Source organism: Dermochelys coriacea, chromosome 25 (genome assembly GCF_009764565.3).
Source record: "Dermochelys coriacea isolate rDerCor1 chromosome 25, rDerCor1.pri.v4, whole genome shotgun sequence".
NCBI lineage: Eukaryota > Metazoa > Chordata > Testudines > Dermochelyidae > Dermochelys > Dermochelys coriacea.
In genome coordinates, this window is record NC_050092.1 from 13,281,393 (window position 1) to 13,308,332 (window position 26,940).

The 26,940-nt window shown below is 53.3% G+C and overlaps 1 protein-coding gene across 3 annotated transcripts; it reads right to left on the minus strand.

Annotated features, from left to right (window-relative positions):
- Window positions 1-138: 138 nt before the first annotated feature.
- On the minus strand, window positions 139-26,763 carry ABHD8 (abhydrolase domain containing 8). 3 transcript variants are annotated; one of them, XM_038383853.2, is made up of 5 exons: window positions 26,442-26,763; window positions 8,771-9,512; window positions 6,604-6,774; window positions 5,834-6,050; window positions 139-4,762 (listed from the first exon to the last, which is right to left on the minus strand). In XM_038383853.2, the coding sequence occupies exons 2-5, from the start codon at window positions 9,502-9,504 to the stop codon at window positions 4,610-4,612; spliced, it is 1,275 nt and encodes a 424-aa protein (XP_038239781.1). In that variant the 5' UTR covers window positions 9,505-9,512; window positions 26,442-26,763; the 3' UTR covers window positions 139-4,609. The 3 variants fall into 3 exon arrangements, with proteins under 3 accessions (XP_038239781.1, XP_043358393.1, XP_043358394.1); XM_043502458.1 differs by lacking the exon at window positions 26,442-26,763 and adding an exon at window positions 17,077-19,352; XM_043502459.1 differs by lacking the exon at window positions 26,442-26,763 and adding an exon at window positions 17,077-17,422 and having other exon boundaries at window positions 4,622-4,762; window positions 5,790-6,050.
- Window positions 26,764-26,940: the final 177 nt, after the last annotated feature.

Below are 26,940 nucleotides of genomic sequence, written 5' to 3' on the forward strand. Positions count from 1 at the left end.
AGTGAGACTCTCCTTGTGACCAGCAGAGAGGTTAACGGCTCAGAGCAGCAGTGACTGAACTAGGGCCTATGTTTCAGCCCAGCCCAGCCCAGCCCAGACCCTGCCCCAGGAGCCTGTCACTATCAATAAAGTCACGTGTTGAGAATATCGTAGATATTTACTGTATGAAATGGCACGTTCACAGGTTAGGGTTTCATTTTTAAATGGTGGATCACAGCACACAACTTTCCTTTTGCTTCCACACAAGCAGGGTCAGGTACAAGTGGCACAGACTCCAAAATTCATGGCAACAAACACTTAAAAGAACGTGTACCACAACAGGGCACAGTAACAGTCACCTCAACCTAGCGACAAGGTCAACCCTGTGTTTCCAAGTACAAATCAGGATGGGGGAAGCAGCTCTTGGGGCCCAGCTGTAGGGAGGGACTGTTAATGGACAAATCAGACAGCATGGCAGTCCAGTGCCAGCAGCAGGCTTCCATCTGCGGGGCCACAGCCTGCCTGGGGCTGGTGTTTACAGACAGTTCTCTGGGAGCCTCACCCTTGCCACTTAGCGGGAGAGAACCTAGCCAAAGCATTGGCCTCTTCTCCCTCCTCATTGGAGAATAGCTCCTACCCTCCCACCCATCAGTGGGGCTAGTTGAACACACCCTGCTCTAATGGTGAGGGGAAGAGTGGGACAGGGCTGCACCCAGGTGACCCACATCCTCTTCACCCCACACCTTAGGCAGCCATTAACCCTTAGTGCTAAGGTGGTGCTGTTTGGAGTTGATAGCATTTTACATCCACTGGTGTAAGGGACTGCATAGGGTGTGGGGTTTGGAGGAATTGGGTCTAGTACCTCTTCCTTTGCCATGGTCAATAGCTGCCCACTGCTGCCACTGTTCTGGGGAGTGGGGAGGGAGAACAGTCTGTCTACTGCAGTAAGCAGATTTCTTTACACTACAGTGACACTGTTCTCTGGTGGCTGGCTGACTATGCAGCCATCCCTGTCTGCACTCAGCGCAGGGTCCAGTGCAAATCCATTCTCTGGTAATGGAGTTGTTATTGCACATTTCTCATTCCATGGTGTGTCTGACAGACCCCTCTGCTTTCTCAGAGCAGTATTAGCATTTCCAGACCCCATCATAACAATGAACTAGAGGCAGGAGCCTGTCTGCCATTTAGTCCCTGATCAGTGCAGCTCTTCCTCCTTGGAAGCTGCTGTGTCGTTTTCCTGATGCTCGGGGCCAGAGCTGGCTGAGTTGCTGCTTCTCTCGGAGATGCCCATGCAAATCCCCTGCAAAGAGAATCTGTTGTCTGTAGTTTCCAGTGAGCCAGGGCTGTCCAAACCACAGCAGGATAATTCCACTGCCCGCTGAAATGCAGCAGCTGTTTAATAGCATGCAGCAAAAGGCTGCACAACCGTTTCACTTGGCAATGGCAGGGTTAATTTAAGCAGACACAATGTAATTACCCAGAGTGGGACTGGGCCAGAACAATGAGGTTAATGTCCCCGTGCCCTTTCCCAGTGAGCTGGGGGATCTTTCCTGACCAGTTCTACATCTCATTCAAAAGCAAAGTGCTTCCAAGCCCCACAGCAATAACCCCCGAGGATTCAGTTTGCAAAGGGAGGGTCCCTAACAAACAGAAGGTTACAACAGGTCTATGCACATTTCTGCAGCTGCTCTGAAATAAAACATCAGAAGGCTGAAGTGCTAGGCAGCTTCCACTAAGAATTAAGGACACAAAGGATAATAGAGATGCTGTAACACGGGGGTCGTCCAGCCATGTAACTGATGACAAGGGTGTCTAGATGGCGTTAGTCTAGAGATTTCTGCCTCTATTGGTTAATAGCAGCCACTTGGTCACACAGTTCACTGGAGGCAAAGTCAACTAAATGGAAACACGTTTTGAACCTCCTTGTAAGTCGTTAAAATTCTCATTATGAGACAAATGGGTACAGACAGCAGGGGCCAGGAGCCAAGTCCACCACAGCCGCATGGGTCAGGAGCACCCGGGAGCGATGCCCTTCAGTCAGTGATCCATACCGGCTGGTTCCCGCGGGGCAGGGAGTCAGGTGGCTGTCGCATATGGTGGGTTGCCATACTCAGGCTTCCTCCCCACTAGAACCTGCTGGCTCGGGAGACGGGTTCTGTTCTGGAGGGGCCATCGCTAGGCTTATGGCGGTTACTGTTGTCGTGTCGGAGACCCTGGGGCTGTGCTCCCGAGGGCCAAGCCAAGAGCCACTGCTGAGCTTGGCTCGTCCACAGCCGCTGCAGTCCGTAGCAGGGCTGAGCGTGCCTGGAGCAGGTTTGGCCTTGGAGAAGTGGTGCTGTCACGCAGAGGTGGGCGCAGAAGCCCCTCCCACGGCCTGGCACGTTGGAAGCACCTCAGCCCTGGCTGTGCAGAAGAGCAGGGGGTCAGCTGCACTCAGGAGGCCCCCAAAAGTCCTTCCAGCAACTTGATCTAGCTCCAGGGGAGGATCGGCTCAGCCTGTTCTTGGGGCGAAGTGTCCAGAAGCTCTGCCCTGCCCCATCCCATTCAGTTCTCCGCAGAGTGTGGGAGCTCTGCGGAGGCCTGTACAGGACAAACAGGCTTGTTTGTATCTCTTTGGTTTCAATGACGGAGCAGGGAAGGGAGAGATCCCTGCACCCAGCGTGGGCTCTGGCGATGCTGCACAGGGTTGGTGTGCAGCCCTATGCCCACGAAGCGCTGTTCCTTTATGGGCCGTCAGCTGGCAATAATCCAGCGTGGAGCAGGAGGGAGCCGACAGGAGGCCTGGCTGCGTGGGGGAGAACTGCAGCAGCTGTCCCAGCCAGGCCTCCGTCACGCAGCAGCCCCCACCCATCCCCTCACTCCTAGTAGCTGAAAATGAGGGGTGGGGAGAGACTTTTTCCTCTGCCTCTGGGTCATTCTGGCCTGCAGCTCCTGTCCACCCCGCTGTGGAAGGGATCAAATGGTCGCTGCTGTCAAAGTGGAGGGGGAGCCCCAGAGCTCAACTTTCAACTCTTCGCAGCCCGCTCTGCAACCGACTCAGCCCCTCCCTACCCCTTTCAGACGGTGCCTGCCCCACTGCTGGTTTTGCCAGGGTCCAGAGGAAAAGCCGCATGGACAGCATCAGAGGGCTGTTTTTCCACAGTAGTTGCATCTATAGGTAACGTGACTGGTTTTCTTTTGTAGTGATTCTTTCACTCCTTGCAGCATTCCCCTCCCCACACTAATCCAGGGCTAGATTACTCGATGCCCACCAGGTTTGGGTGCGAAAGGTGACGCTAACGGGGATGGATGGACGCACAGTGTGTTAAGGGCTAGATGATGATGTGCCACGGCTCCCTCTCTGCTTCACAAGCGGACACGCTCCGCTTCTATCTGGGCTACCAAACTACGCTCGGGAGATGCTCAGCGGGAGGCTGGCGAGGAAAATGCCCTGAGGCAGGACCTGGCCCCAGTGAAGGGAGCAGTTTGGGGTCGTAGTGAATCCGGCTGCAATGTCCTTGACCTACGGTCTGACTGATCATGGGACGGTGTCAAAATCAGTTCCCCAAGACCCTCCCCGGCCCTATCGGTTCATTGAAGGTTGTGTGGGGAAACGGAGGGTCGCCGTATGGATGAAGCCAGGGAAAAGGTACCTAAAGCACTGATGGGTTAGGAGGTGGAAGGCATGCTTGGGGTGTGCTGAGAACAGTAGATCCTGCTGCTGGACAGCTCGGCCTCTGCTCATCCGCCCCCTCCTCTTGGACAGCTGGTGTCAAGCTGAGCTATGGGCCCAGCCCCAAGGCAGGGCAGCTAGCGTTCAGCAGGAGCCGTCCCTCTGTCCCAGAGCCAGGCTCAAGGGCTTCTCTTCAGAGTCTGGCACCACAAGTCACTATCCCGCCTTGCTCTGCTACCAGCCAGACATGCATGGTGACCAGTCCTCACTTCTCTGCCTCTTCTCCCCGGGGCAAAAGCCAGACGACCATTAGGTTGTGAGCCCTTCGGGGCAGGTACCCTCTGTCGGGCAGGGTCAAGCTCACCACTGGCCCTCCAGCGAGGCGCTTCAGCTGTCCAGGGCTGGCTCACGTTCAGCCGAAGCAAACCGGGGGATCTAGTTGCTAAGAGCTCGTGGGAAGAGCCTGCTCCTTGTGGCTTTGTCCATCCTCATCTTGTGCTTCTCCCTTAAAGCACCCCTTTGGTGAATTGGGAGTGGGATGCTATGGGAAGCGGAGAGGCCCCACATGCTGTACCGGTCTGAGCCCCTCCCTGCAGTCTCCCTTCTCCACCCCCTGCCCCAAATGGGGCCATTGTATGAGAGAAATTATACAAGGAAACAGGATGAAGATGCTCCAGCAGCTTGCTTGCCCTCCCAGGGAGTGCGCCCCTGGGCCAGTTTGCCTTACTCCTGCCGCCAGCCTGCACGCGCCAGGCCCTGCAAAGAGGCTCCCCTTGAAGCCATTGTGCTTAGCCGCCAGCCAGCCCAGCTTCCAATTCAGCTGTATCCCGGGAAGGAAGCACCTCCAGGCGTGGCCAGGGAGGAGCCTTTCCACCACACCCCTCCTCTGCTCCTGCACTCAGACCCCGTCTCTCTCCAAGTCGAAAAGTCCCTCCCGTCAAAGCAGCACCGCAGCCGGGTCACCACTCGCTGACTGGCTTATTTCTTCTCCACTTCTCGCCCTTCCCCGGCAGGAGTCTCGGGCTCCCACAGGAGGAACTCATGGAGCAGGGTGTTCACCGTCTCCGGACACTCCATCATCACCATATGACTGCCCTCGTCAATCACCTTCAGAAACGCCATCAGCAGGATCTGGGAATAGAGGACATGGCACAGGACAGCCATCAGGGCTTATGGAAACTGGAACAGTCAGGATCCCAGCCAGCAGTTCCCCCTCCCATACAGGTGGGCACTAGTGGGGGTGGGGAGGGCATATACTAGGGCTGAACTGATGGTGCAAGGAGGAAGTCTGGAGCTGTCAGACTCAATGGCAGAGCCCCTGGGGTTGAGGTCAGGCTCAATGGGCATGGACTGATTTCCCCCCCAGCTCCAGTCCTGGCATCCAGCTCTGGGCTTATCTCATTGCAATGCAAGCTGCTGCAAGAGCCGCTCTGCCTGTGCCAGCAACACGTTCCACACTGCTCGTCCCCAGAGGAAGAGGAGATAATGCCGGTCAAGGGCAGCTGAAGGGCTCTGCCTGTCTGTTCATGCACTGGCAGGCGTCACCCATCGCTCACACTCCAGCTAGCCTGGGGGAGCAGGGTGACCTCCAAGGCCGCTGGCTGGCAGAACAGGAGCCAGAGAGGAGATGGGCCCTGAGCCCATCGTGCCCTCTCTGATCAGGGGCAGGGAAGGGCGGGGCAGGCAGTGGGTGAGGGTCCCTGCCCAAGTTGACCAGCATGTTGCACGCAGCTGTCCACACAGGGTGGCTCTGCCCCCAGGACTGCATCTAGCTGGACCCCTACTCTGCCCCTCCACCATGGCAGCCGGGGGAGTTCAAGGGAAGGATGTATTTGCATATGCAAATCAGAATCACATTTCATCCAATGGCTGCAACAGCTAGATTGGGCTCTGTCCAATGAGAGGGCACATTGCACCTGAAGGATGTGTTCCTTCCTGCCACTCAGGGCTGATGGGTTCTAATGGGTCCCAGCCTGAGTCCGTACACAGGGAGGGGAGATCCCAGGGCAGGGGTCTCACTGGGGGCAGCAGGGGAGAGGCAGAGAAAACCAGGCGATATGACCCCACCGGTCTGGTCCAGCACAGCAAGAAGGGGGATGCTGACTACCCAGACCAACGATCTGACGCCACTTAGCAAATCCCATTGCTTCTAACTCACGCTGTGCTCCTCAGCCCACGCAGGTCTGGCTGCCGGTACCGTACCTCGGCCATCCGCTGATCCTCCTCCACTGGCACAAACTTGTCATGCATGCCATGCACCAGCAGCACCGGCACAGTGAGCTCAGCGTGATAGACCTCGTCACCCTCCGGCCAGTACTGCCCACTCATCATGGCCCGCAAGACGAAGGAGGATACGTTGAAGGCGTTGCCTTCCTTGAGCAGCTGCTTCTCTTTGGCACCCTGGCGAGCGAAGCCAGCCCTACCGGGCACATGACAGAGAGCGGGGGAGAGTTAACAGCATGGCCCAGGTCAGGGGGAGCCCAGCTGGGTCTGCAATAGCACAGAGAGCTAGTGCAGAAGATGCCTGGCACAGGGAGTGAGCCCAGGCAATGGGCTGGGGAGGGAGAGCTGCCGTTTGCCTGCTGGGCGGATGAACTGACTGTCTCGGGGTAATGGCAGAGCCCAGATGATCTCCCCCTGCGCATCTCTGCTCAGCTAGAGCCGGGACCCTTTTGGGGCTGCGAGAGGCCGGGCGGGCCCCTGCTGTGGGTGCATACTAGCCCCTTCAGATGCCGTGCTTAGCGGGACAATAGGTGAAGCTGTGCAGGGGGGGTTGAGAAGCAGATGTGGGGAGCTGCTGCCAGATGTGGCTGCCACTTGTCCTGGCACATCCCCAGTGCTGCCTCTGCCCTTGCTGGTACGGCCCGTTGTACCGAGCGGAGGAGGGGGAAGCTTTTCATACCCTTCTGCAAACCTCCCTCCCCAGTGTTAATTTTCTCCAGCAACAGCTGTCAGAAGAGTTGGCGACTCACTTGAGGAAGCTCCAGGCCAGGCAGGGGGACAGGCAGTGAAGGACGCAGGTTGGCATGTTGAAGATGGAGCACAGGCTGGGCTCTAGCGCGGTGGGGCCACCCCCGTTGATCATGATAACCTTGTGGACCAGGTCTGGGTACTCATGGGCTAGGAAGGTGCAGAAGGAAACCCTGCAAGGAGGAGACGGGACATTTATCTGAAGGGGGGGCACCCGCAGTCACACCAGCTGGTGTGGAAGTTACAAAGGCTCTTGATGCTCGTATGTCTGAATACAAAAAGGACTGAGGCTGGCAGCCAGGGGGGACTTCTCCCCTCCCCCCCATGGGATAGTGCTGTATTAGGGAGGAGATACGCCTTCCTCGGAAGCTGTCCCAGCCATGGGCTCCCTACACACACCCTTCTGCCAACGCCAGTCACCCCTGACCTGCTCTGCCGACCACACTTAATCCTCCCCTGCTAATCCAGTCCCACAGACAGCATGGATGAGAGTGTCCATCGCACAAGGACCTGGATGGCGGGAAGGTGGGGGGGATGTTTCATTTCTGATCTAGTTGAGAGCCAAGATCCCTTCATGTTCCACAGCTGCCTTTCAAACCTAATCCCCTTTCACTCACCGGCTCTGAGCCAGTATCTGTCTCCTCCATTCCTGGCCACACCATTAAATACCTTGGGAGGCTGCAACGCCGGCCTGCTCCTTTACAAATTCCTTCTCCCCGCCCTGCTCTTTGCACTGCTTAACTGCTGTCTAACTGCTGACTTTCTTGGACTTGCTGCTATTTATAGGGCCCCCTCCCCCTTGCCGGACAGGTCATCAGCATGCTTGGGAGCAGTCGCTCCCCCTTCATCAGCCACCCCGGAGGTCACAGATGGGGGTCTTTATGCAGCCTGGCTTCCAGCATTAGAGAGCAGAGGGGAGATGGTGCTGATCATAAGTGAAATGAGGTCTCCAGCCCTCAGTTTAGACCCTGATGGATGATGCATATTGGTCCCTACCTGGAAGCAAGTGCTGGGATGAGCTGCCTGGCTCTACCTCACAGCCACGAGCACTAGGACTGCAGGTGAGTGGCCGGGAGCCCCTGGAGCATGATGGAAGCTGAACAGGCCAAGGAGGTGGGACTGAGCTACAGAAACGTTCAGATGCGGTTTCTCAGTTCAGATCCAGATCAGGTCTGGCCCGAGCCCTTTGTGCGATGAGGTGGCTGGTCTCAGCCCAGATGCCTGCAGCACGGGACTTCTGCCTCACAGGCCTCTAACCAGCCCTCTCGTCGGAGGTCTCGGCAGAGAGGCCAAGGATGGGAAGCGCCATGGAAAGCCACCTCCCCTTTCACCCGCAGTGCCTGGGGGTAAAGCACGTGCTGTGGGGGGCTTGCCCAGTAGCTGTTCCCAGACTTCCCCAGCATGGCTCAGAGCTTGTTGCATGGCCACTGGGAGCTGCGCAGGCTACCTCTGCTCCCTGGGCAGCAGTGAACAGGGGGAGCAGAGCTGACACTAGGGCCAGCCAGCATGGCACAGCCCCCAGAGCGCACATTTAGAGCCTGTGATCTGGGAATGAAGACTGAATCTGCCTGGGGGTAGGGATCATGCACCAGTCAACAAGAGGCAGCAGGAAATGCACTGGGCTTTGCTGCAGCCACTGCCGGGTTTGCAGAGTTTCCTCCCAGATTTGAGAACCAAATAAAAACTAATAATCAAGGGATCAGGAAGGAGGCTGACCACTCCCAGCCACCCCCGACAGCAAGGAGCCCGCTGGGGAGAAGCTACCATTAAAGGGACAAGCCACACAGCTACCCTACCAAGCAGAGCCAGAGCGAGAGAGGTCTATCTGCATTACTGTTTCCTCTGGCCTTGCACATCTATGCAGCTGCAACTTGGGCTGCTAGTTTCCTTGATGGGATAATGGGCCAGCTGCATGGGGGGCTTCCCCCCACTTCCAAAGGGCCAGTCCAGGAGGATGGCCCAGTGGTGTGATCCAGCTTGATGAGTGGGTGGAACATGAGACTGGATGGACCGATCTGTAATTGGAAGACCTCTAGTCCTATCATCTTTCTTTCAGCGGGGAGTCCTGACCCACACGGTGTGCTGAGAGATGCATTCACTAGGGAAGACTATGCTGGGGTGGGGAGTTACCCGCTGTGCCAGCCTCTCCGCCGCCCGCCGGTGCCTTACCCGTACGAGTGGCCTATCAGGATGTTCCTCTTCTTTGCATAGCGTTTGAAGACGGCCCTCATGTCCTCAGCCAGGGCATAGAAGGTGTAGGCGGCCGCGATCTGCGGGGCGGAGCTAGAGCCATGTCCAGCCAGGTCTGGGGCCACCACCTCGTAGCCCAGCTTGCTGAAGAAGTCCAGCTGCTCCTTCCAGATGTCCAGGGAGCCGCCCACGCCGTGGATGAAGAACAGCACCACGTCACTCTGCGTCCCCTTGCAGCTGCTGATCTGCTTCTTGCAGTCGATATTGACAACCTTCTTGGGCTTGCGTTTCCGGCGCTTGCCGGGCACCAGAGCCTGCTGGGCGCCGGAGCCCGGGTTGGTGGCGCCCTGGGTGGAGGCATTGCCAGCAACGTCCGAGAGCTCCAGTTCCATGGTGCTCTGGGGCTCCATGGGGCCGTTCTGGCAGTGCAGGAGCTCAGAGCGGATGGCATCACCCAGGTTCTCAATCACCAGCTGCCCATTGCGGTAGAGGGTGATCTTGCGCTTACAGTGCACCACACCCGGCTCGGGCCTCTCGGGTCCCTCCTCGGGCTGGCGGGTGGGCAGGGCGTGTTTCACCCGCAGGACCCTCCCGGGCTTCACCTCCAGGAAGCTGTAGCCGTCGCTGGACTCAACGCTGTCCACGGGCCCCACCGCATTGGTTGTCTTGCCCATCAAGCAACACATGATCCCATCGGCGATACTGGTCAGCATGATGCTTCCTGGAAAGGGGTGAAAGGAAGCAAGGAGGAGAGCTGTTAGCGAGAAGACCGACTCCCACTGAACCCATCCGGGCCCCCGGGGCTCCCGTCCCAGGCCAGATCTGCAGCGGGGTGTGAATCGGCATTGCTCTATTGACAGCAGCTGAGGATCTGGCCTGTCTCAGGGCAGGGAGAGCCAAGTAGCTCAGTGTGAGCAGGACACAACTGAGCCTGGTTCTTCTCTACCCTGCACCGTGTGTCGTCGCTGTGCAGACGGAGTGGGACATGCTGCCATTTGGCTCTGTAGCACTTCACACCCATCAAGTGCAAGCAGTGAAGAATCAGGCCACTACAGCCAGAGCTCTTTGTCATGCTCCCCTAAAATCAGAAGAAAGAAATCCCCAATGTGGCCTAGGGGGCCTCATTCTGCTCTTACTTACACTGGTGTGAATCAGCAGTAAGTCCAGCCAGTGGAGTCGCCCCGGGGTAAATGAGATCAGAGTGGGGCCCACTGGCTCTGAGCAATGCACATTTCTCCTGCTTTAGAGATGTTAAGTGCGGAGTGTTAGCACAGCTGCGCCCTGGCAGAGACACTGCAAATGCCCAGATGGGGCACTGGCAACGAGACGCAGCCCGAGTCTCTCCTCGCGCTACCGGAGCGCCAACAAAGTCACCTCAGTGAAAGTCAGAGGAGGTTCAAGTCCCGTGAAGAGTGTCAAAAACAACCCCGCTGTCCTGACTCACAAAACACAATAACAGTCCCCGCTTCACAGCTGCAGCCTTCCTGCTACCCAGGTCACCAGATACATGCTTTGCAGGCGATTGAGAAATACACTCTGATTTATCTAGTCCCCTTTCGTCAGGACTCCTGGGTTCTATTCCTGACTTGCTGAGTGGCCATGGATAAGTCCCTTCCATTGATGGCAACTGTGATTAAGCAAGTCGGGTGTGACGCACAGCCAGCCTGGCTGGAGATAAACTCAAGTAGCAATAAACCAGCGTCTAGATAGCAACAATCCCTGGCATCTCACAGCCACCCACACTGGCAGAGACAGGCCCCAGAAGAGATAACATTAGAGGGCATGTATTTAGGTCGCCACACACACACTCCAATACTATTCCTTTGACCTTGCCTAGCGCCCACACACCTCAAAGCACTTACAGACACACTAGTTAATCAGAATTTACAACAAACATGGGAGGAGAGGAAGATTATTACCGTCATTGGCATAGAGAGAAGGGACTTACCTGAGACCACAGACCCAGTCTGTGCCCAGCTGGCAGTTTTAACCTGAAATATCCCCACCCTGTGAGGAGGGGCCGATTCTGCTGAGAACGGGTTAAGCGGGTTCTGGATAGAAAGAAAGAGAGGGAGAATCTAGGGTGTGAGCTGAGCAGGCCTGAGCGAGGAACAACAGGTGTAGCCAAGACTGAAGGGAAGGCTTGAGCTGGAATTTAGGTTACTGTTAAAGCCAAATCTCAGAAGGGGCGAGTTTGGAATGCAGGCTGGGAAAGGAACCTCACAGAGCCAGGCAGCAAGGGGAATGTAAATGTTTTTGTGACGCACCGTTCCATTGCTGCTTCCGACGAATCACCCTCCTATCCCTCCACAGACATATGCACACCTTCGCTATCCCCGCTCAGTTTTGAATCAGCTCAAACTTAGGGAATCGTTTAAATCAGATTCTTCGACGCTTGCCAACAAAGAAACTCCCAAAGAAGAGCATCTTTTTAAAAAAATCTACATTTTAATTCTGGCCCCGAGTTAGCCGCTAAGGAAAGGCAGCTACAACCACCAACATATATAGATTTGAATGGTCTGAATAACGCATCTCCAGTCAAAACCACCCGTACAAATATTGGGAGCTTGAAATTACAGGGAATGGAGTTGGAGGGTTTAATTACAGTCATTCCATAAACCAAGTCTGACGATCGTGTGGAAGGGGAGTTTGTGGGAGGTGTAATTACAGCTCCTCTTCCTCAGGGGGCGGGAGGCATTCTTATTGGCCTTCCAGCGTCTCAAGGACCAGACCGTAGAAGGAAGGCCCAGCTAACGACACAGATTAGTGAGAAACCATCATGGTCCAGGCCACCCCCAGTAAGAGGACCCAGGCCAAGCTATGGCATCTGCCTTCACCATCTCAAACCAGTGAGAGCCTGGATGGGGCCTGTCTTAGCCTGTGAACTCCCTGGAGCAGGGGCCATTTGGGCAACACTGAGCATTGCTGGTGTGTAACAGGGTAACCTGCCTCTTTAAGGGCCAGGATGCCTCAGGTCTGCCAGCCCTGTTCAATTAGCCCCAGCCTGCTACACCTGCCTAGGCAGCGGAACTGAAAAGGAGGAAAGCCAAGCTGAGAGCTGGTTGGAGAGGAGGACCCCTGCAACCTTGAGACTCCAGGTGGGAGGCCCGAGTCACTGCTCCGCAGAGAGGCTTCTGCAGGGAAGAGGCTGCGGCCAGGTGGGGCTAGGAGTGGATTGACGAAGAACTCAAGTGGGGTGGAAGGACTCTTGTTTGGGTGGACGCTTGCTGGACTTTTGTTACCCCAAAAAGGGGACTAGACCATGAGAGTGACCCTGCAGGAGGGCTGAGCTGCAAGAATCCCCAGGAGGGATGGAAAACCCTGGTGGGGAGAAACCTGAGAGAGGCACCATAGAGCCCCCCTGGCCAGGAGGGGCAGCTCTGGAGGCGCGCTGCCTGCGTAGAGGAGCCCTGATCCTGACCAAGGCCTCTGGGCACGACCTACGAAATAACAATAGGGGCTGGGATGTGGCAACTTCGCCCTGCAGCACACTGATTCGAAAGCAGCCCAGGTTGGCAGGGGCTGACAGACGTAACCATCGGGTGGCCCCTATGTGAAATGAGTTGGTGGGTCTCGGTGTAATCGGCACTACATGCCCCAGCCCCGCTGGCTGGCAGTTCTCAGTCGGGAGGCCAAGGGTGAAATAAGTCCTGGAGACTGGACTCCTCTCTCACCCCAGGGATGGCTCTTCCAGCTCAGGCCTGAGAAATCAGCAGGATCAGTATAGGGGACGCTTGCCCGCCACTGTCCCAGCTCTGTGCAGAAGAGGTGACTTGTAGCTCCAGGGCTGCCAGTTTACTCAGCATCCACCTGCGTCAAAATCTAGCCGCTGTGAGACAAGGTGCCGGCGAAAGTCCCAACTGCTGCCAATCAACAATGCACTGGGAAACAAAAGCAGCAGCGCTACCATCCAGCTCCCTGGCACCATGCGTTTCTGGAGCAGGGTCTCCTATTTCCCCCCCACAGCTGGCTTGCCAAGACAATGGTGGGCCGTTCCCTTGTCCCAGTTAGACACAGAGCTGCTTTGATCATAGCGGCCCAGCAATGCTGCGACATCCAGGAGAAACAGCCCATCCTATGCAAGTACTGGATGCTGGAGTAATGTGTCTGAGGGCTACAGTAACACTACTGCCAGCTGTAAGGTGCTGGCTCTTTACTGAAGAATACTCACGTCCTCGTGTCCTCACCAGAGGTCCCCATGGTTGCAAGAGTGAGTCTCAAACGAGGCTTCTGGATCAGAAACTACTGGGGTTTCTGTGTGCCCTGCAGCATCTTTGCATATGGAGAACTCTTCTGCCAGCCTGCATCCCTCCTCCCGCCCGTCCGCAGCAGGCACATGGGCCAAGCCAGTGGCCGTGAAGAGCAGGAGGAATGGGGAATCAAAGCAATGCAGAGTCAGGGATATAGGGAAAGCTGCAAAATATTGTGCAACAAGTTTTCAACCCAATGAACAAATGTGGGGTAGGAAGGGAGGGAAGGAGGGAAAGTGGCCAAGGTCACAGCAAAGGGTTAAAAAAAAGAACTAGATAAGTTCATGGTGGATAGGTCCATCAATGGCTATTAGCCAGGATGGACAAGGATGGTGTCCCTAGCCTCTGTTTGCCAGAAGCTGAGAATGAGCGACAGGTGATGGATCACTTGATGATTCCCTGGTCTGTTCATTCCCTCTGGGGCACCTGGCATTGGCCACTGTTGGAAGACAGGATGCTGGGCTAGATGGACCTTTGGTCAGACCCAGTATGGCCGTTCTTATGTTCAAACCTGCTCTGAGCCCCCAGAGACGTTGCCTGCCCCTGTCTTGAGGCGAGTCGGGGTGACTTCAAGTCAGGGACTCAGCTCAGCATGTGTTGCTATGGTGCAGGTGGGGGAACTTTGGCCCCAGTAAGATGGATACACGGGAGCATAGCTCCTATCTGCTGCGGCACTGGGATGCTAGATTGTGCACTGGGGAGAAATTCACGCCAGGGCAGGGACACAGCAAAGTTAGTTTCCCATCTAGGTCACCCTGGAATGAAGAGGAACAGAGGCCTTGTGGGGTCAATTTCACCCCATATGCTTGGAGATCTGAAATCAGTGCAATAGCACTAGTGTAATCGCCCTCAGTGCAGTGAGCTCATACTAGCCATGCTCTCAAGCCCCGGAACCTGACACCCTAGGAGGTGGATCAGGGTCATTATCCCTAAAAAGAAAAGGAGTACTTGTGGCACCTTAGAGACTAACAAATTTATTAGAGCATAAGCTTTCGTGAGCTACAGCGCACTTCATCGGATGCTCACGAAAGCTTATGCTCTAATAAATTTGTTAGTCTCTAAGGTGCCACAAGTCCTCCTTTTCTTTTTGCGAATACAGACTAACACGGCTGCTACTCTGAAACCAGTCATTATCCCTGTTATTGATGGGGAAACTGAAGCACAGAGAGGTGGTAGGAACTTGCCCAAGGGGCAAAGCAGGGAACAGAAGCTGGGAGTTCCTGACTCCCACTCTAATGCTTAGCCCTCCAGATAAAACAGTAGGTCAAAGGATCATCACCACCGCTGGAAGAAGGGCTAGGGGGATGGGGTCATACGGTGGAATGGCCCTTTGGCTTGCACCCCGCCTGTGACTAATTAGCTGCCTCCCAGGTGAATAGTCTGAGAATCAGGTGATAAGATTCAGGTCACCTGGTCCTTGGCTAAAAGGCTAACAAGCAGCCAGCTGGGAGTGAGCCAGGCCAGCCCCTGTGGAGCACAGGACCAGGTTTAGCTCTCGGATGTATTTCAGACTGTTGGATTTGGAGAAGCAAACCCAACAGTGTAGAAAAGAGCCTGAGCTGCCGCTGTTGGATGCACTGGCTTACAGGTGGGTGTTTGGTGCGTGTGGACGGAGGCTGTTTCATGCAGATGGGAACAGGAGATGGAAGCCCAGGGGGCAAGATGAAGAGCTCGTCTACTACCCAAGTTCATCTGTAATCTGAATGCCAAGAGCAGTTACAGAGGGGATCCTGGGAACATAACCTGGGTCAGAAGTGACTCTGACTGTGGCACAGCACAGAGACCCACCGTCCCCGCAGAGAGAAGCCCCAAGGCCCAGGTAAACGGAGCAGATGCTACCAAAGGATCCACACCCGGATATCTGTGTCAGGTCCTGACCCCCTCCCCGCAGGAGCCAATCTAGTCCGGAGTCAGGCAGCCTGTGGGACGCAGTCCCTGCAGGGGGGAAGGGGAGATCTCCCACAGGGCAGGTCGAAGTGCATTTCTTGTTTACCAGGCCCAGGCTGGTGCAGTGAATTATTGATGCTGATGGGCTGTTAGAGCAGGAGAGCACAGCTGGATCCATTGCTGTGCAGAGGGGACTGGCTTGTTGGGAGAACACCCCCGGCCAGCCCCCACCAGGAGCTAATGCCTGCACTTACTGCCAGCCAGACAGCAAATCCCTGCAGAATGGAGGGAGGGAAGTGCATGCTTCCAGCAGGGAATTAAACGTATAAACTCCAGCAAGGCTGTCAGGAGCTGGCCACTTCACTCCACCAACACATTTCAAACCCACCCGCTGGCAGGATGACAAGAGCTTTGTTCACAGATGGCAGGAGAAGGAATTAGTGCAGTCAAAATAAATCCTGGGGGCCAGGTGGTCTCACGGTTGGACCAGGGGGTTGAAGTCAGGACTCCTGGGTTCTGTTCTCAGCTTTGGGTGAGGAACAGGTGCTGGAGGGCAAAGCAGGACTCCTGCGTTCTAGATCCATCTGCAGTCTCCCACAACTAGTTGTTTTACCAAGCTGAAGAAAATTACCCAGCTCTGCCTCCTGGGTTCATTTTTGTAAGGCACAGGGAGGCCTTTGCCTGGAAGGGAGGAGAGGAGCAGGGGGTGACTATAAGCTGGGGGGAAGGGATCCAAAACTTTTTTACATCTTGGATCCTGTGCGCTGCTGGCCGTAATGGCCTTCGCATTGCATTACTGAGCACCCCGCACGCCTTCCAGACCATATCAGCAATCCCCCACACCACAGGGGCTCAGACAAAGAACATACAAATGCACTTGATAGAGAATAAAACTTTCATCCATGAGAAATAAGCTTCCCCCTCACAGTGCCAGTCCAGAAGTTCTGATATCATGACGCTGGGCACGGTACAAGAATCTAAGCGGAACAGACTAGATGTGCCATATGCCAGCTCAATATCAGCAGCTAGTCCCAGTAAGTGGTTCTGCCCAATCGGTCCCCAGCACAATTGGCCGTTCCCGGGGCTTTCTCACCACAAGGGCAGCCTGTTTATTTCACGCAGCTCATCTGAGCACCACATCCCTTAGCAAAGGCAGAGGGTTTACGCAAGGGGAGTTTCCTGTCAATTCCCTTCTTTCTTTTGGGATAAGTAGCTCCAGTTCAGTTCTCTCTGAGCTCTGAACTCAAAGCTCAGAAAGTGGAAGCCCCACACGTGCCATGTAACAATCTGGACAGTGAAATGTACCAACAGGACTTGACAGACAGCCTCACCAGAGCTTCCTCCTGCATTCCTGACATCCTGCCATTAGCCTGGAGTGGGAACTCCCCATTGGCCAGGGACAGATTTCCCGGTACCATGCCCAACACAACAGAGCCCAAACGCTGGCTGAAGCCCCCTCCCACCCCGGCATCACCACAATCCAAATAATAAAATGATGGGGCCGCAGGTAGAGTTTTACCATATTTTAGCTTGTGTCTGATATGTACACACGTGCACACCAAACTACCTCTGTCCATAATACTTTGCACAAGTGTATACATGTTACTTAATTCCTGAATTATATCATTATCATATATAGCAAAGATCATCCAAGGTACAAGGAGCCCAATTCATTGGCATTTGTGTCACCTGTGCAAAGCAGGTGCATGATGCTACCAGATCGGAATGCACTCACTTTGCACGGGGATCACTGACGGTGCAAGGTAGAGGAGAATCAGGTCCACATCTAAACCTGCCATGTCCCTTTGCTGTCATGTCTGTGTTAGCAGAATCCATGCTTCCCAAGGGGACACATTAAAACTTGCCTCCTGTCAGGGTGACGGATCATATAAAGATTCAGCTGCTGGATCCAAGGGAAAGGAGTACTTGTGGCACCTTAGAGACTAACAAATTTATTTGAGCATAAGCTTTAGTGAGCTACAGCTCTGCTTTGTGCACTGAATACAGCAGCACCTCCAATGGCTCCTGGCCTTCAGAGTCACGGAAGTGGATAACTGTACCCTAAGGAATCCTGGATCAGGCTGAGGTTAGTTCACGTCTCTGCCCCAGCGAGGAAGAAGACACCAGTGGAGGCATTAGAGAACTTACCCTGAACGCAGCCAGCATGCAAGGATGAGAGGGTCTCTCTTCCCATCACATGGTTGAGTGGCAGATCCTGTGCTACTGCAACCCTCACAAAGGCCAGGCAATGTCAAGCCAGTGCCCTTGTGCTGTGATTTCTGGACCCAGCCAAGTTCATGTCTGGGAGTCCTCTCCTCCCCAGCACAGACATGTCCCATGGGCACTCGTGCAGGATGCAGCACAATCCCTCGAATGCCAAGATTTTTCTGGCAGCTTCCTAATCCTTGTATCTGTTAATAGCTACACTAAACCAGCTTGTGTCATCCACCCCAGTTCTTTTTGCTCTTAAAGGGACAGCCCCTTCCCCAGCAAAAGGGAGTCAAAGCAGGAGACTTCCCAGCATATGAAAAGAGGGTTCAGTGGGGTTAGACATGGAAATAACTTGCGTAAATTTTGGAGATGGAGCCAGTAGCATAAACTTGGTTCTGCTGACTCCCATTTTCAAACCTTTGGTGGATGGGGCACCAGGATCCTGGGTTCTAGTCTCAGCTCTGTCATTGATCTGATGTGTACCATGGGGGCAGATCATGTTGGCTTTCTATGCCTCAGTTTCCCCATCTGTAGTAGCCTTGCATAGTGCTTTGAGTTCTATGGATGAAAAAAGACAATGCAAGAGCTAAGCTGTATTATTGAGGATCACATTTAAAGGGAATTTTGTCCAGCTGTTTTAAGGTCCCCTGTGACCAGCAGGGGGTTAGTGTCCTCCCACTACGTCAGATACCTTTGGCGGGAGTTGGGGAAACTTCTTCTCTTTTGATTAAATGCGAGTCAGGATCCTTACAAACATGGGAACAGCGACCACAAATTGACTGAAAACAAGCTGAGAAACACCCATGTCCTATAGAAGTACATTAATCAACACAAGGGGTCAGTCAGCGCTGCCCGGTGCCTTTGGCACTTGTCACACCCGGGAGCAAGCAGGTTTAACAGCCTACTACATAGAGCTGGTAGCATGCCGCTCTCACCAGGACAATGAGGAATCGGACCCCCTTTCCTTACCTCACCAAAGGTGAAGGGAGGTGCGTACACACCTTCGCTTGTTGGGGCAGGACACACCTGGCCACGACATTGCACTCAGCTATCCAGAGCCTGACTGGAACCCCCACCTGGGAGAAGCCCTGACTTCCTTTGTGATGAGCTGGAGACACTTTGCTTCTCGGTGCTGCAGGTTGTATTGCCCCACTTTGGAAGACGGGCAAGTTGGTGCCAGACTTGGGCTACTGATCAATGCCCCATTAGAAAAGTTAAACCGACACTTTGCACCAAATGTCTCACCTGGCACTGGACGTGAGCTACGGAACAGGCCTGGGGCCCTGTGAGAGCAGAGGAGGCAGTGGTGAGGTATTGTTTGAGCACTTGCTCCAGGGCAAGATGGGATTGCAATTGCCAATGAAAAGGCAACTAGCCCCTGGGCCAGGAGTCAAGGGCTGAATGGGGCCTGAACTCCCCACCTACCCCAGAAGGGGGCTGCCAGGACAGTGCTGGGCAGAGGGCCCTGCCTGAGAGAAGCTAACTCTGCCACTGCCCACATTGACCCTGCTCCGAGGGTAGACAGGCTGTGGTCACCAGGCAGCACCGAGCCCAAAGGGTTAATGGCTCATGCACCTCTGGTTCTGTTTGTTTTGAATATAGACAATGATTAGCTTAACTGCCTTTTAATTAAATGAACCCTGTAAATGAGAGCAGCAGATCCCACAGACTGGCCTCCTTTCCCTACGGGCACAGCAGAGACCGACTGTCTCGTTCTGCCTTTGGCTCCCAGCACGAGTGGGGCTTCCAGGTCAGACCTCACTTGGCTAAATCCTCACTCACCCCTTTGGTTCGCCGGGCTGCAGGCTTAGTAGCCTGGATGGGAGACAGAAGAGACCCAACAGTGCCAGGGTCACTTTGAGGAGAGTTTGCCTAGGCTGCTCTGGGAGTCACTGGGGAAACAGAGATTTCTGGAACGCCCCTATAGAACATACATCTCCTCCAGCCCCAAATAAATCCCTCTCATTCTGTCCTTTCCTCCCCTACCTGTGAGGCTCCCAAAGCCATTTACACTTGAATTTTCACAACACCCCTGTAAGTAAGGTATTATTGCCCCAGTATTACAGACAGGGAAACTGAGGCATGGGATGGGGAAGTGACTTGCCCCAGAGGTCATATGGTGATTCAGCAGCAGAGTCCAGACTACAACCCAGAAGTCCTGACTCCAAGCCCGCTGCTTTAACTGCTACAATTGCTCCTGCCACCCTCAGTCTGGATGTGCATTTCTCCTCTTCCTGCACCTCTCTCCCCCATCCCTCTGTGCAGTATGCGTACGTTATTCATCTCTCAGTGATCCTCTTTTCCTTCCTCTTGAGCCCAAATGCCATCAGAAGGAAGTGAATAAGGCCTTTGATCTGGCAGCGCAGGACTGCGGCTCTCAGCAAATACTAATGGAGAAGCTGCAGCGGGAGCGGAGCGGCTAAAAGGATAAACCGTCTCCTTTCTGCCTGCGTTTGCTGCAGCTGAAGAAACCTGCTTTTCACAGGCTGAGCTGATTTCTGAAATGCTTTTGCAAGGCTGCTGCTTCCACGGCTGCACGGATCCCACCACCTAGTCACACACACACTTTCGCTTCCCTTGTGCTGACATTGTCTTCCCCACGGCCGAGATGGTGTTCACAGCTCCTCCACCGGGGGTGGGGGGGAAGGAATCGTCTGGACCATTTCACCTGTCCAGGCACAAACCCTACTTGGCCCTTTCCCGTAATGATGGATCAGGAAAGCGGGGGAGGTCTCCCTTGCCCATCAAAAAAAAAATTACTCTCCCAGGCAAGCAGATTTTTTTGCAAGGTTGCACACATGTGTATGAGCCAACCCCACTCTCTTCAGTTCCCCTGCAAAGCAAGGAGAAGCTGTGACCATCACGCTGAGCAAGACCCAGACTTCCTCAGGAGGAAAGGAGTGCTGATCCTTGTCTCTGACTCGCTCCTAATGGATAGAGGGCAGTAGTCAGTCTTACCCATCCCCCCTTCAACAGGTCTCTGCACCATCCTGGCTCACCTGATCCAGGCCACCAGGATGCCAGATTCCCTGCAGCTGTTATTGGGTTACAGACAGAAATCCTCCCATCTCAATGCTCCCAAACCCTGCTGAATCTGTTCTCCTGGGAGCTGTGAACATTAACAGCACTGAGCCTGTCCAGAAGAATCATGCTGTTGCTTCTCTAGTTCCTTTCACACATGGACCTCAGAGCACTTTGCAGACATTCATTAATGCAACTTTACACACCTGCCACCTCCCAAGAGGTCTGTACTACCCCATAGTAGAGCTGGGGAAACCGAGGGATAGAATTTACACAGTGAGTCAGGAATAGACGTGACGTGAGAACAGATCACAGGAATCCTGCCTGCCAGCCCACTGCTCTAACCACTGGGTGACACATGCTGAACGAATGACACTGCTATTACATCAGCTGCAGAGAAGAAATAAATATGAGGGGTGGTAGAAATGGGAGTTCAGCAGCTCACTGCAGGAACACTTGCTCACTCACATGGGGCTGACCGGCTCAGCAGATTCGGGGGCAGGGCGCTCAGTCCTCACCATCTCTCAATATTGCCAGTGAGACTCTAATCATGATTGAGAGGGACCCCTACTGAAAACCCAAGGAACCAAATCATCCAAAGGCTTCCAAACCCCGCCCCACACATCAGAGTGAAAACAGGATGACGGAAACCAAGGCAGGGCCTGTCTATTTCACAACCTGCTGAGACAGCCCTTGGAAGATTTTCTCCCTAATTCTTCCCATTGTGCCTGGTGCCTGACTCCCATCCGGAAATGCTCAGCGTGGGACAGTGCTCAGCCATCAGCCCTGACAACCAGCAAATTAGCACAGCTGCAAAGCCAAGAGTCAGCTAAACTCAGCCTCTAACGAGGCTGGACTGCGATATGAAAAGGCAGAATGGAAGGAAGCCGGGTGCAGTGCAGGGAACCGTGGTCTGGAAGGAAACCCCCTCAGCCTTCTCTGCACTAGCCTCTTTGTTAGATTCTCTCCCTCTTGCATGGCGCATATCCTACTGAAATGGTGGGAGGATTAGTGTAGACAGAGCTGTGGTATATGTAAATCACCTGCTCAGAGGTGGGCTACATGATACAGTGCTTATAATGCCAGCAGGAGCGTCCCTACTAGGGTTCCCAATGTTGCTTGTGCCAGCGGGGTCAAAGCAGTGGTAGCCCTGGTGTGCAATCTTTGTTTAGATTTCCCTAATAGAGCCAGGGCCCATGAGCGATGGAGTCAGTCTCAGATATCTCCCTGGAAGATGACTCCACCATCCTTTCGCCTTTGGAGAATCTTCCATTTGAGAATCTCCAAGCCTTTTGCGTACTTTAAGTTGCACAGCACCCTTGTAAGCAAGGCATCATCCCCCATTTTACAAATGGGGAAACTGAGACTCAGAGAGATGTGACTTGTCAAAGGTCACACAGGGAGTCAGTGGCAGAGCGAGGAATAGACTCCAGGAGTCCTGACAGCCAGTCCTCTGAACTCCTAGGCTACTAGAAGTCAAAGCTCACCTCATACCTCACCAGAAAGGTCATTTCCCCGGGATTTCCAATAAGGGCTTGGATTTAAGCTATGCCCTCAATAACACAAGGTATTAATGATCTCCGTATGGGAAATAGGCTAGTGAACTTAATAGGATTTCTGGCTGATTTGCTAGAATTTGATTCATTTACCAGGATAAACTCAATTAGCCCATCTCGCTCACTTCCAGACCTGATTTCCTTGGAACCTTTCCATCACCATGTCTCAGGCAGGGACTCTGCTAGCTGGAGATTCACTGGAGAAGCAAATTCTCCTGCCCTGTGCAAAGATGCTTCTCACCTCCTGATTACAGACCCACAGAGCAGCTCTCCAGCCTTCTCACCGTTGCTACCTGTTCCCATGTGCCTCGTGGGCCTTCTCCATGGTGCTAGACTAAATCCTGCAGCAGGAAGGTGCTTGCACTGCAGATGAGAAGCCAGATATCACCACTGGCCGCAATGACACTGCTTAAGTGCCTCAGGCCAGCATAACTAGGGGCCTGATCCAGAGTCCACTGAAGTAAATGGGAAGGATCAGAACCTAAGTCCTTAAGGATAAGGGTAGCTGATAAATGCTTCTTTGGCTTAAGCCACGGATTGATTCTCAACCCCCTGCTGTCCATTATCTCCTCCCTGCCCCCCTCCCTGCCTCCCTACACTAGGCACAGATCAGGGGTGTTTGTTGACCAGGCAGAAAAAGGCTGAAGGAGAAAAATATACATCAGGCAAAACCAGATGTACAGAATGATGAAGCACCTCTCGGTGACAGAGCCCAAGCAATCACGTGTCGGTGCTGGGATGTTCTTTCCACACTGTGAACTTTGAATCGTGCTGCAGCATAGAAGGAGCCCTCCCCTCTCCCCAGCCTGTTATTGACCTAAGCCATTGACAGTGTCTTGGGGCCATTATCCCACCGCGCACCACCCCTTTTAAACACTGCATTGGGGAGAAAGAGTTAACTGCACAATCATCCATAGAACTGAAGGAAACGGATATTCCAGAACAGAGGCAGGCCCCCTCTGAACAATACCGGGCTGTTCCCTTTGAAGCCTCTTCAGCTGGACACCTCTGTTCTTACCTCTGTTCTTATATACTCAGCAAGGAAGGTTATCAGGAGCCCAGCAAGCTGCCTCCAGCGCCGGCCTGCTGCTCAAACCAATACTCTCCCCTGCCCTCCTACAGGATTCCTTCCAAATCCCTTACTGATGATTAGCTTGGCGCTCACATTTCAAGGGGTGACAGCCCTTGCTCAGTAAAGGAATTAATGGAAGCTGAGGAAAGACACCCAGAAAGTGTGGCAGATAAATACAGCATTTACCTGAGCTGGTCAGCCGCAGATCTCAGAGCACTCCACTCGGGAGGGGAAAATCACCCAGCGAGTCAGTGGAAGAGCTGGGAACTGTCTCCAACTCTCCTACTTCCCACTCCACTGCTCTAACCACCAGAGAACCCTGCCTCCCTCAAGGGCAGCCAAAAATCCAGGGCTCTTCCCTCCAGAGGATGAAAAGACTGAAAATGAAACCATATGGACTGTACAGAACTTTGTAAAGATTCTGGTAACCATGGTGACAAGCCCTGGATACATTCATCTGCCATCCCCAGTATAAAGAATTGAGCACTAGTTACATAACGTCAGTCACAACCGTGAGTCAGGCGCAAAGAGCATTATATAAACCCCCTTCTCTCTGTACCTCTGCCCCCTGCATAACCCGTCTGGGATAGGCTCAGTTGAAACATCACAGAGAGGGGATGGAGCAGAGTTGGAACCTTCTGCTTCAAGCCACGGCAGGGGCTTCTGGCTTCCTCTCACTGAAACCCCTTTCATTAAGAATCTCGACAGAAATGTTACCGCACGACCTCCAGAAGTCTAGACAGCATCAGTTCAGCAGTCACAGTTCACTAAGGGGCTCGTCCAGACTGCAGAAGCAACGGTCTTGGGGATGGGGGGTTACCGCACGGTAGCCCCCAGACGGTGCTATTACAGCGTTTGATCTCTCTTGTGTAGATGAGACCAAAACAAGATACAGTATATGCATCTTCCCTTCCAGCACCACAGCTTCCCAGGGAAAATGCGCCCTGATTCTGCAGTAGAGAGATGCCCAGGAACACCATGATGCTGATGGCTAGTCCTGCGAGACAGAAACAGTCTTGTTTGCTCTCCAAGCCCAGTCTTGGTCTCTGAGCTCACCACTTGGGCCTTTTGCATTTGAATCACAAAGCTACTGCGGAGCCCCCTGACTTCCCTTCTCCCTGTCTTCCTCCCCCACTTCCAGGATGGTCGTGCCTGGCAGAACAGGCAGGCCAAGGAAAAACAACTTACTGACCTACTTTGAGCTGAAATGCCTTGAATTTATATAATGTGATGGCAAAACATCACAGTCAGAGAAAAAGAGGGTCAAGATGCAAGTGGAGGGATGAAGGGCAAGAAAAATGGATCCAGTAACACTATGGCCATGCATGCAAGGCTCACAGTACATGGGGTTGGTATGTCCCAGCAACACTTATACCATACCCCCCCCCAGAGGTGCTGGGCTAACAACCACCATCAACACCCTACTATACAAAATACAAAAATCAACTGAAGACTAAGGGCCAAACCATCCCCTATGTGGGCTGCTCCAGAACAGGATTTGCAAGGTTCCTGACTGATCATTCCATCAGAGACCTGGGTTTGCCTGCTCACACCAGAAGAGGGGATCCCCAGAACTGCCTCTGGGCTTCTCTGGACACCCAGCTGCCCCCCACAACTGTGACTGCCCCTCCTGCCTCTTTGGAAGGCTTGCTCCCAGCAGTGGGGGGAACTAGTATAAATGAGAATGCCAGCCGATCAGCTTTCATATCCAGCTGGATTTCCTGTTGATGGAAAGTATTTCTTCCTCTGTCCTGCCCACAGTGCAGAATCCACAGGCCAAAGGGTGGGAGGGGGTGGAAATGTCCTTTCACAGCCCCTCTGCATCCTTAGCTTTTGGCTCATCTTTGCTCACAGAAGTCAAGAGGAGCATTTGACCCCAACAGATGAACCAAGAGTATTGTTCACTGAGGAGCATGTCTAATGGTTAGAGCAGTAGAGATCTGGGTTCTTCTCCTGGCTTTGCCACTGACCTGCTGTGTGACCTTGGGGGGACTCTCATCCCTTCTTGGTGCCTTAGTTTCCCACACTGGGAATAATATTTACAGCCTTGCAGGGGAGTTGGGGGACTTAATATTTGTAAAGTGCCATGGAAATGGAGAGTGACATTAGATGTGCCAAAGCTAGGATTCTAATTACAATAATAATGTGTTCATCTCTTGTCCCTTCCATCCAAGAATCACAGATATGAATGGAGCTAAACAACACCCCAAGGAATATGCAAATATTGTTATTCTCCCTCCCCTCACACCCTCTTCCCTCCTCCCCCCCACCACCACAGGTGGAAAAAACTGAGGTACAGAGAAAACATTCAAAGTAATGACAATTAAACAGGGATCTCTAATAAGCACATAGGAGCTAATCGTTTGCACCACTAATTTTTAGTGAGCCATCTCAGTGCCTTTTAAGTAATGTTCCCACTGGGGAGGGAGCAAACATTTTGTATCGGGGAGGCTATCATCTGTGGTTTTTACATTGTGCCTGGCTTTTTGTACGCCGATTGTATCACTAGTTGGTTTATTAGGATCCTGGGAAGTATCTGGGAGGATTTTGCAAGCAATAGAAATGGGATCCCAAGAGATTCAGATCAGTTTGCAGTTCCCACCAAGCCCTGAAAGGTGAAATTCTCAGCATACACAGGGACATAGGTGCTGGAACTAGGGGTGCTTCCAGTGCTGCACCCCCTGGCTTGAAGTGGATTCCATTATATCCAGGGTTTACAGTTTGGTTTAATGGCTCTCAGCATCCCCCTCCCCAATACAAATTGTTCCAGCCCCCTTGCACAGGGATGCAATTAAAGTATGCAGCATCCTTGCAAGAAGCGGGGGGGGGGGGTCCCATAGTCAGTGGCAGGACTTTGCTTTGGGCCCCACAGAATGAAAATACAGACAAATTACGTTCAAAAGAGAAATGGCATCAACCAAAAATAAAAGCCTCTGTAACATGCCAGGCAGGTTGGGAGCCATGGCTAGCTACTGCCACATAGGTCTCTCTCCCTAGGAAGTAAGACCTTGAGAAACACAGAAGATCATGCATTGCACAATGAAGCAACCTGTATCTGACCCTTCCTGGATTTAGTAGTCAGTTCGCCCCCTCATCTTTTACACACACACACTCTCTCTCTCTCTCTCTCTCTCTCTCTCTCTTCCTGAAGCAGCAAATGCCACAGCCCTGAACTACAGAAAGGAGCGAACCACTTGGAGGAGGAAGGGAAAAAAAACAAAACAAGTCTAAATCAATACATTAAGATGCCCCCTCTACCTCTTTCCTAAGTAGATCTGCAACGCACAGCAACAGTAGTGCCTTGCTCATAGCCAACAATCATTTATTGCAATTGCATCACAACAGGAGATGCATGCACCTAAGTTTTGCTGGTGGGTAGCTTTTTCCCTTGCCTAAGCATGCATGGATAATACAGCTATTTATGTGCAAACAACCTGGCATCGCTCGCACAGCTACTGCCTTTCCCTATTTTCCTGCGATCCCATTTAACGCCTCTCAAATCCCTTTTGATCTTAAGCTTCCGAGTGGGTCTTTTGGCCATTTTGCACCCTGTGCAGAATACCCCCCTCCTCCCTTCCCCTGTGCATGACCCAAATTCCAGCTGTACATTCAGTCCCCTGTACAAACAGAGAGAGACAGAACATCATGCTCACCTCATTGATTGACAAGAATTGTCAGCGGTTGAGATTGCAAATGAAAGGATTAATCTTGAAGAAAGCAAAAGAGGGGGGAGGAAGAAACGCCAAAGTCAGCAGCCGCCTGTGCAAGGAGCTTGCGCTGGCAGGATGCTCAGCTTTTGAGCTGCTCTGATTACATTTTTTTTGCATGTGCAGTACGAACGATGAAGCCTTCTCTTCAGCTAAAATCATCTGCTTTAAAATGGAATCTCTCCTCCCATCTTCTCTCCATGAGCCACAGTGGAGGGGAAAACACCATAGCCTGGCTCTGGGGGATTTTGGGGAGCTATTTGCCCTTGTATTCTGTAGCCATAGAGAAGCCCCTTAAATCCCTCCCACAGAGGAGGAGTTTCATGATGACAGACAGCGAATCTTACCATTTGAAGCAGCCTTTTTTTTTTGGCTGTACCCAATTTACAGCCTATGGAGAGCTAGGGAGAGAAAAAGGGGTAAGGGGACATGCCTTCCCCTCTAA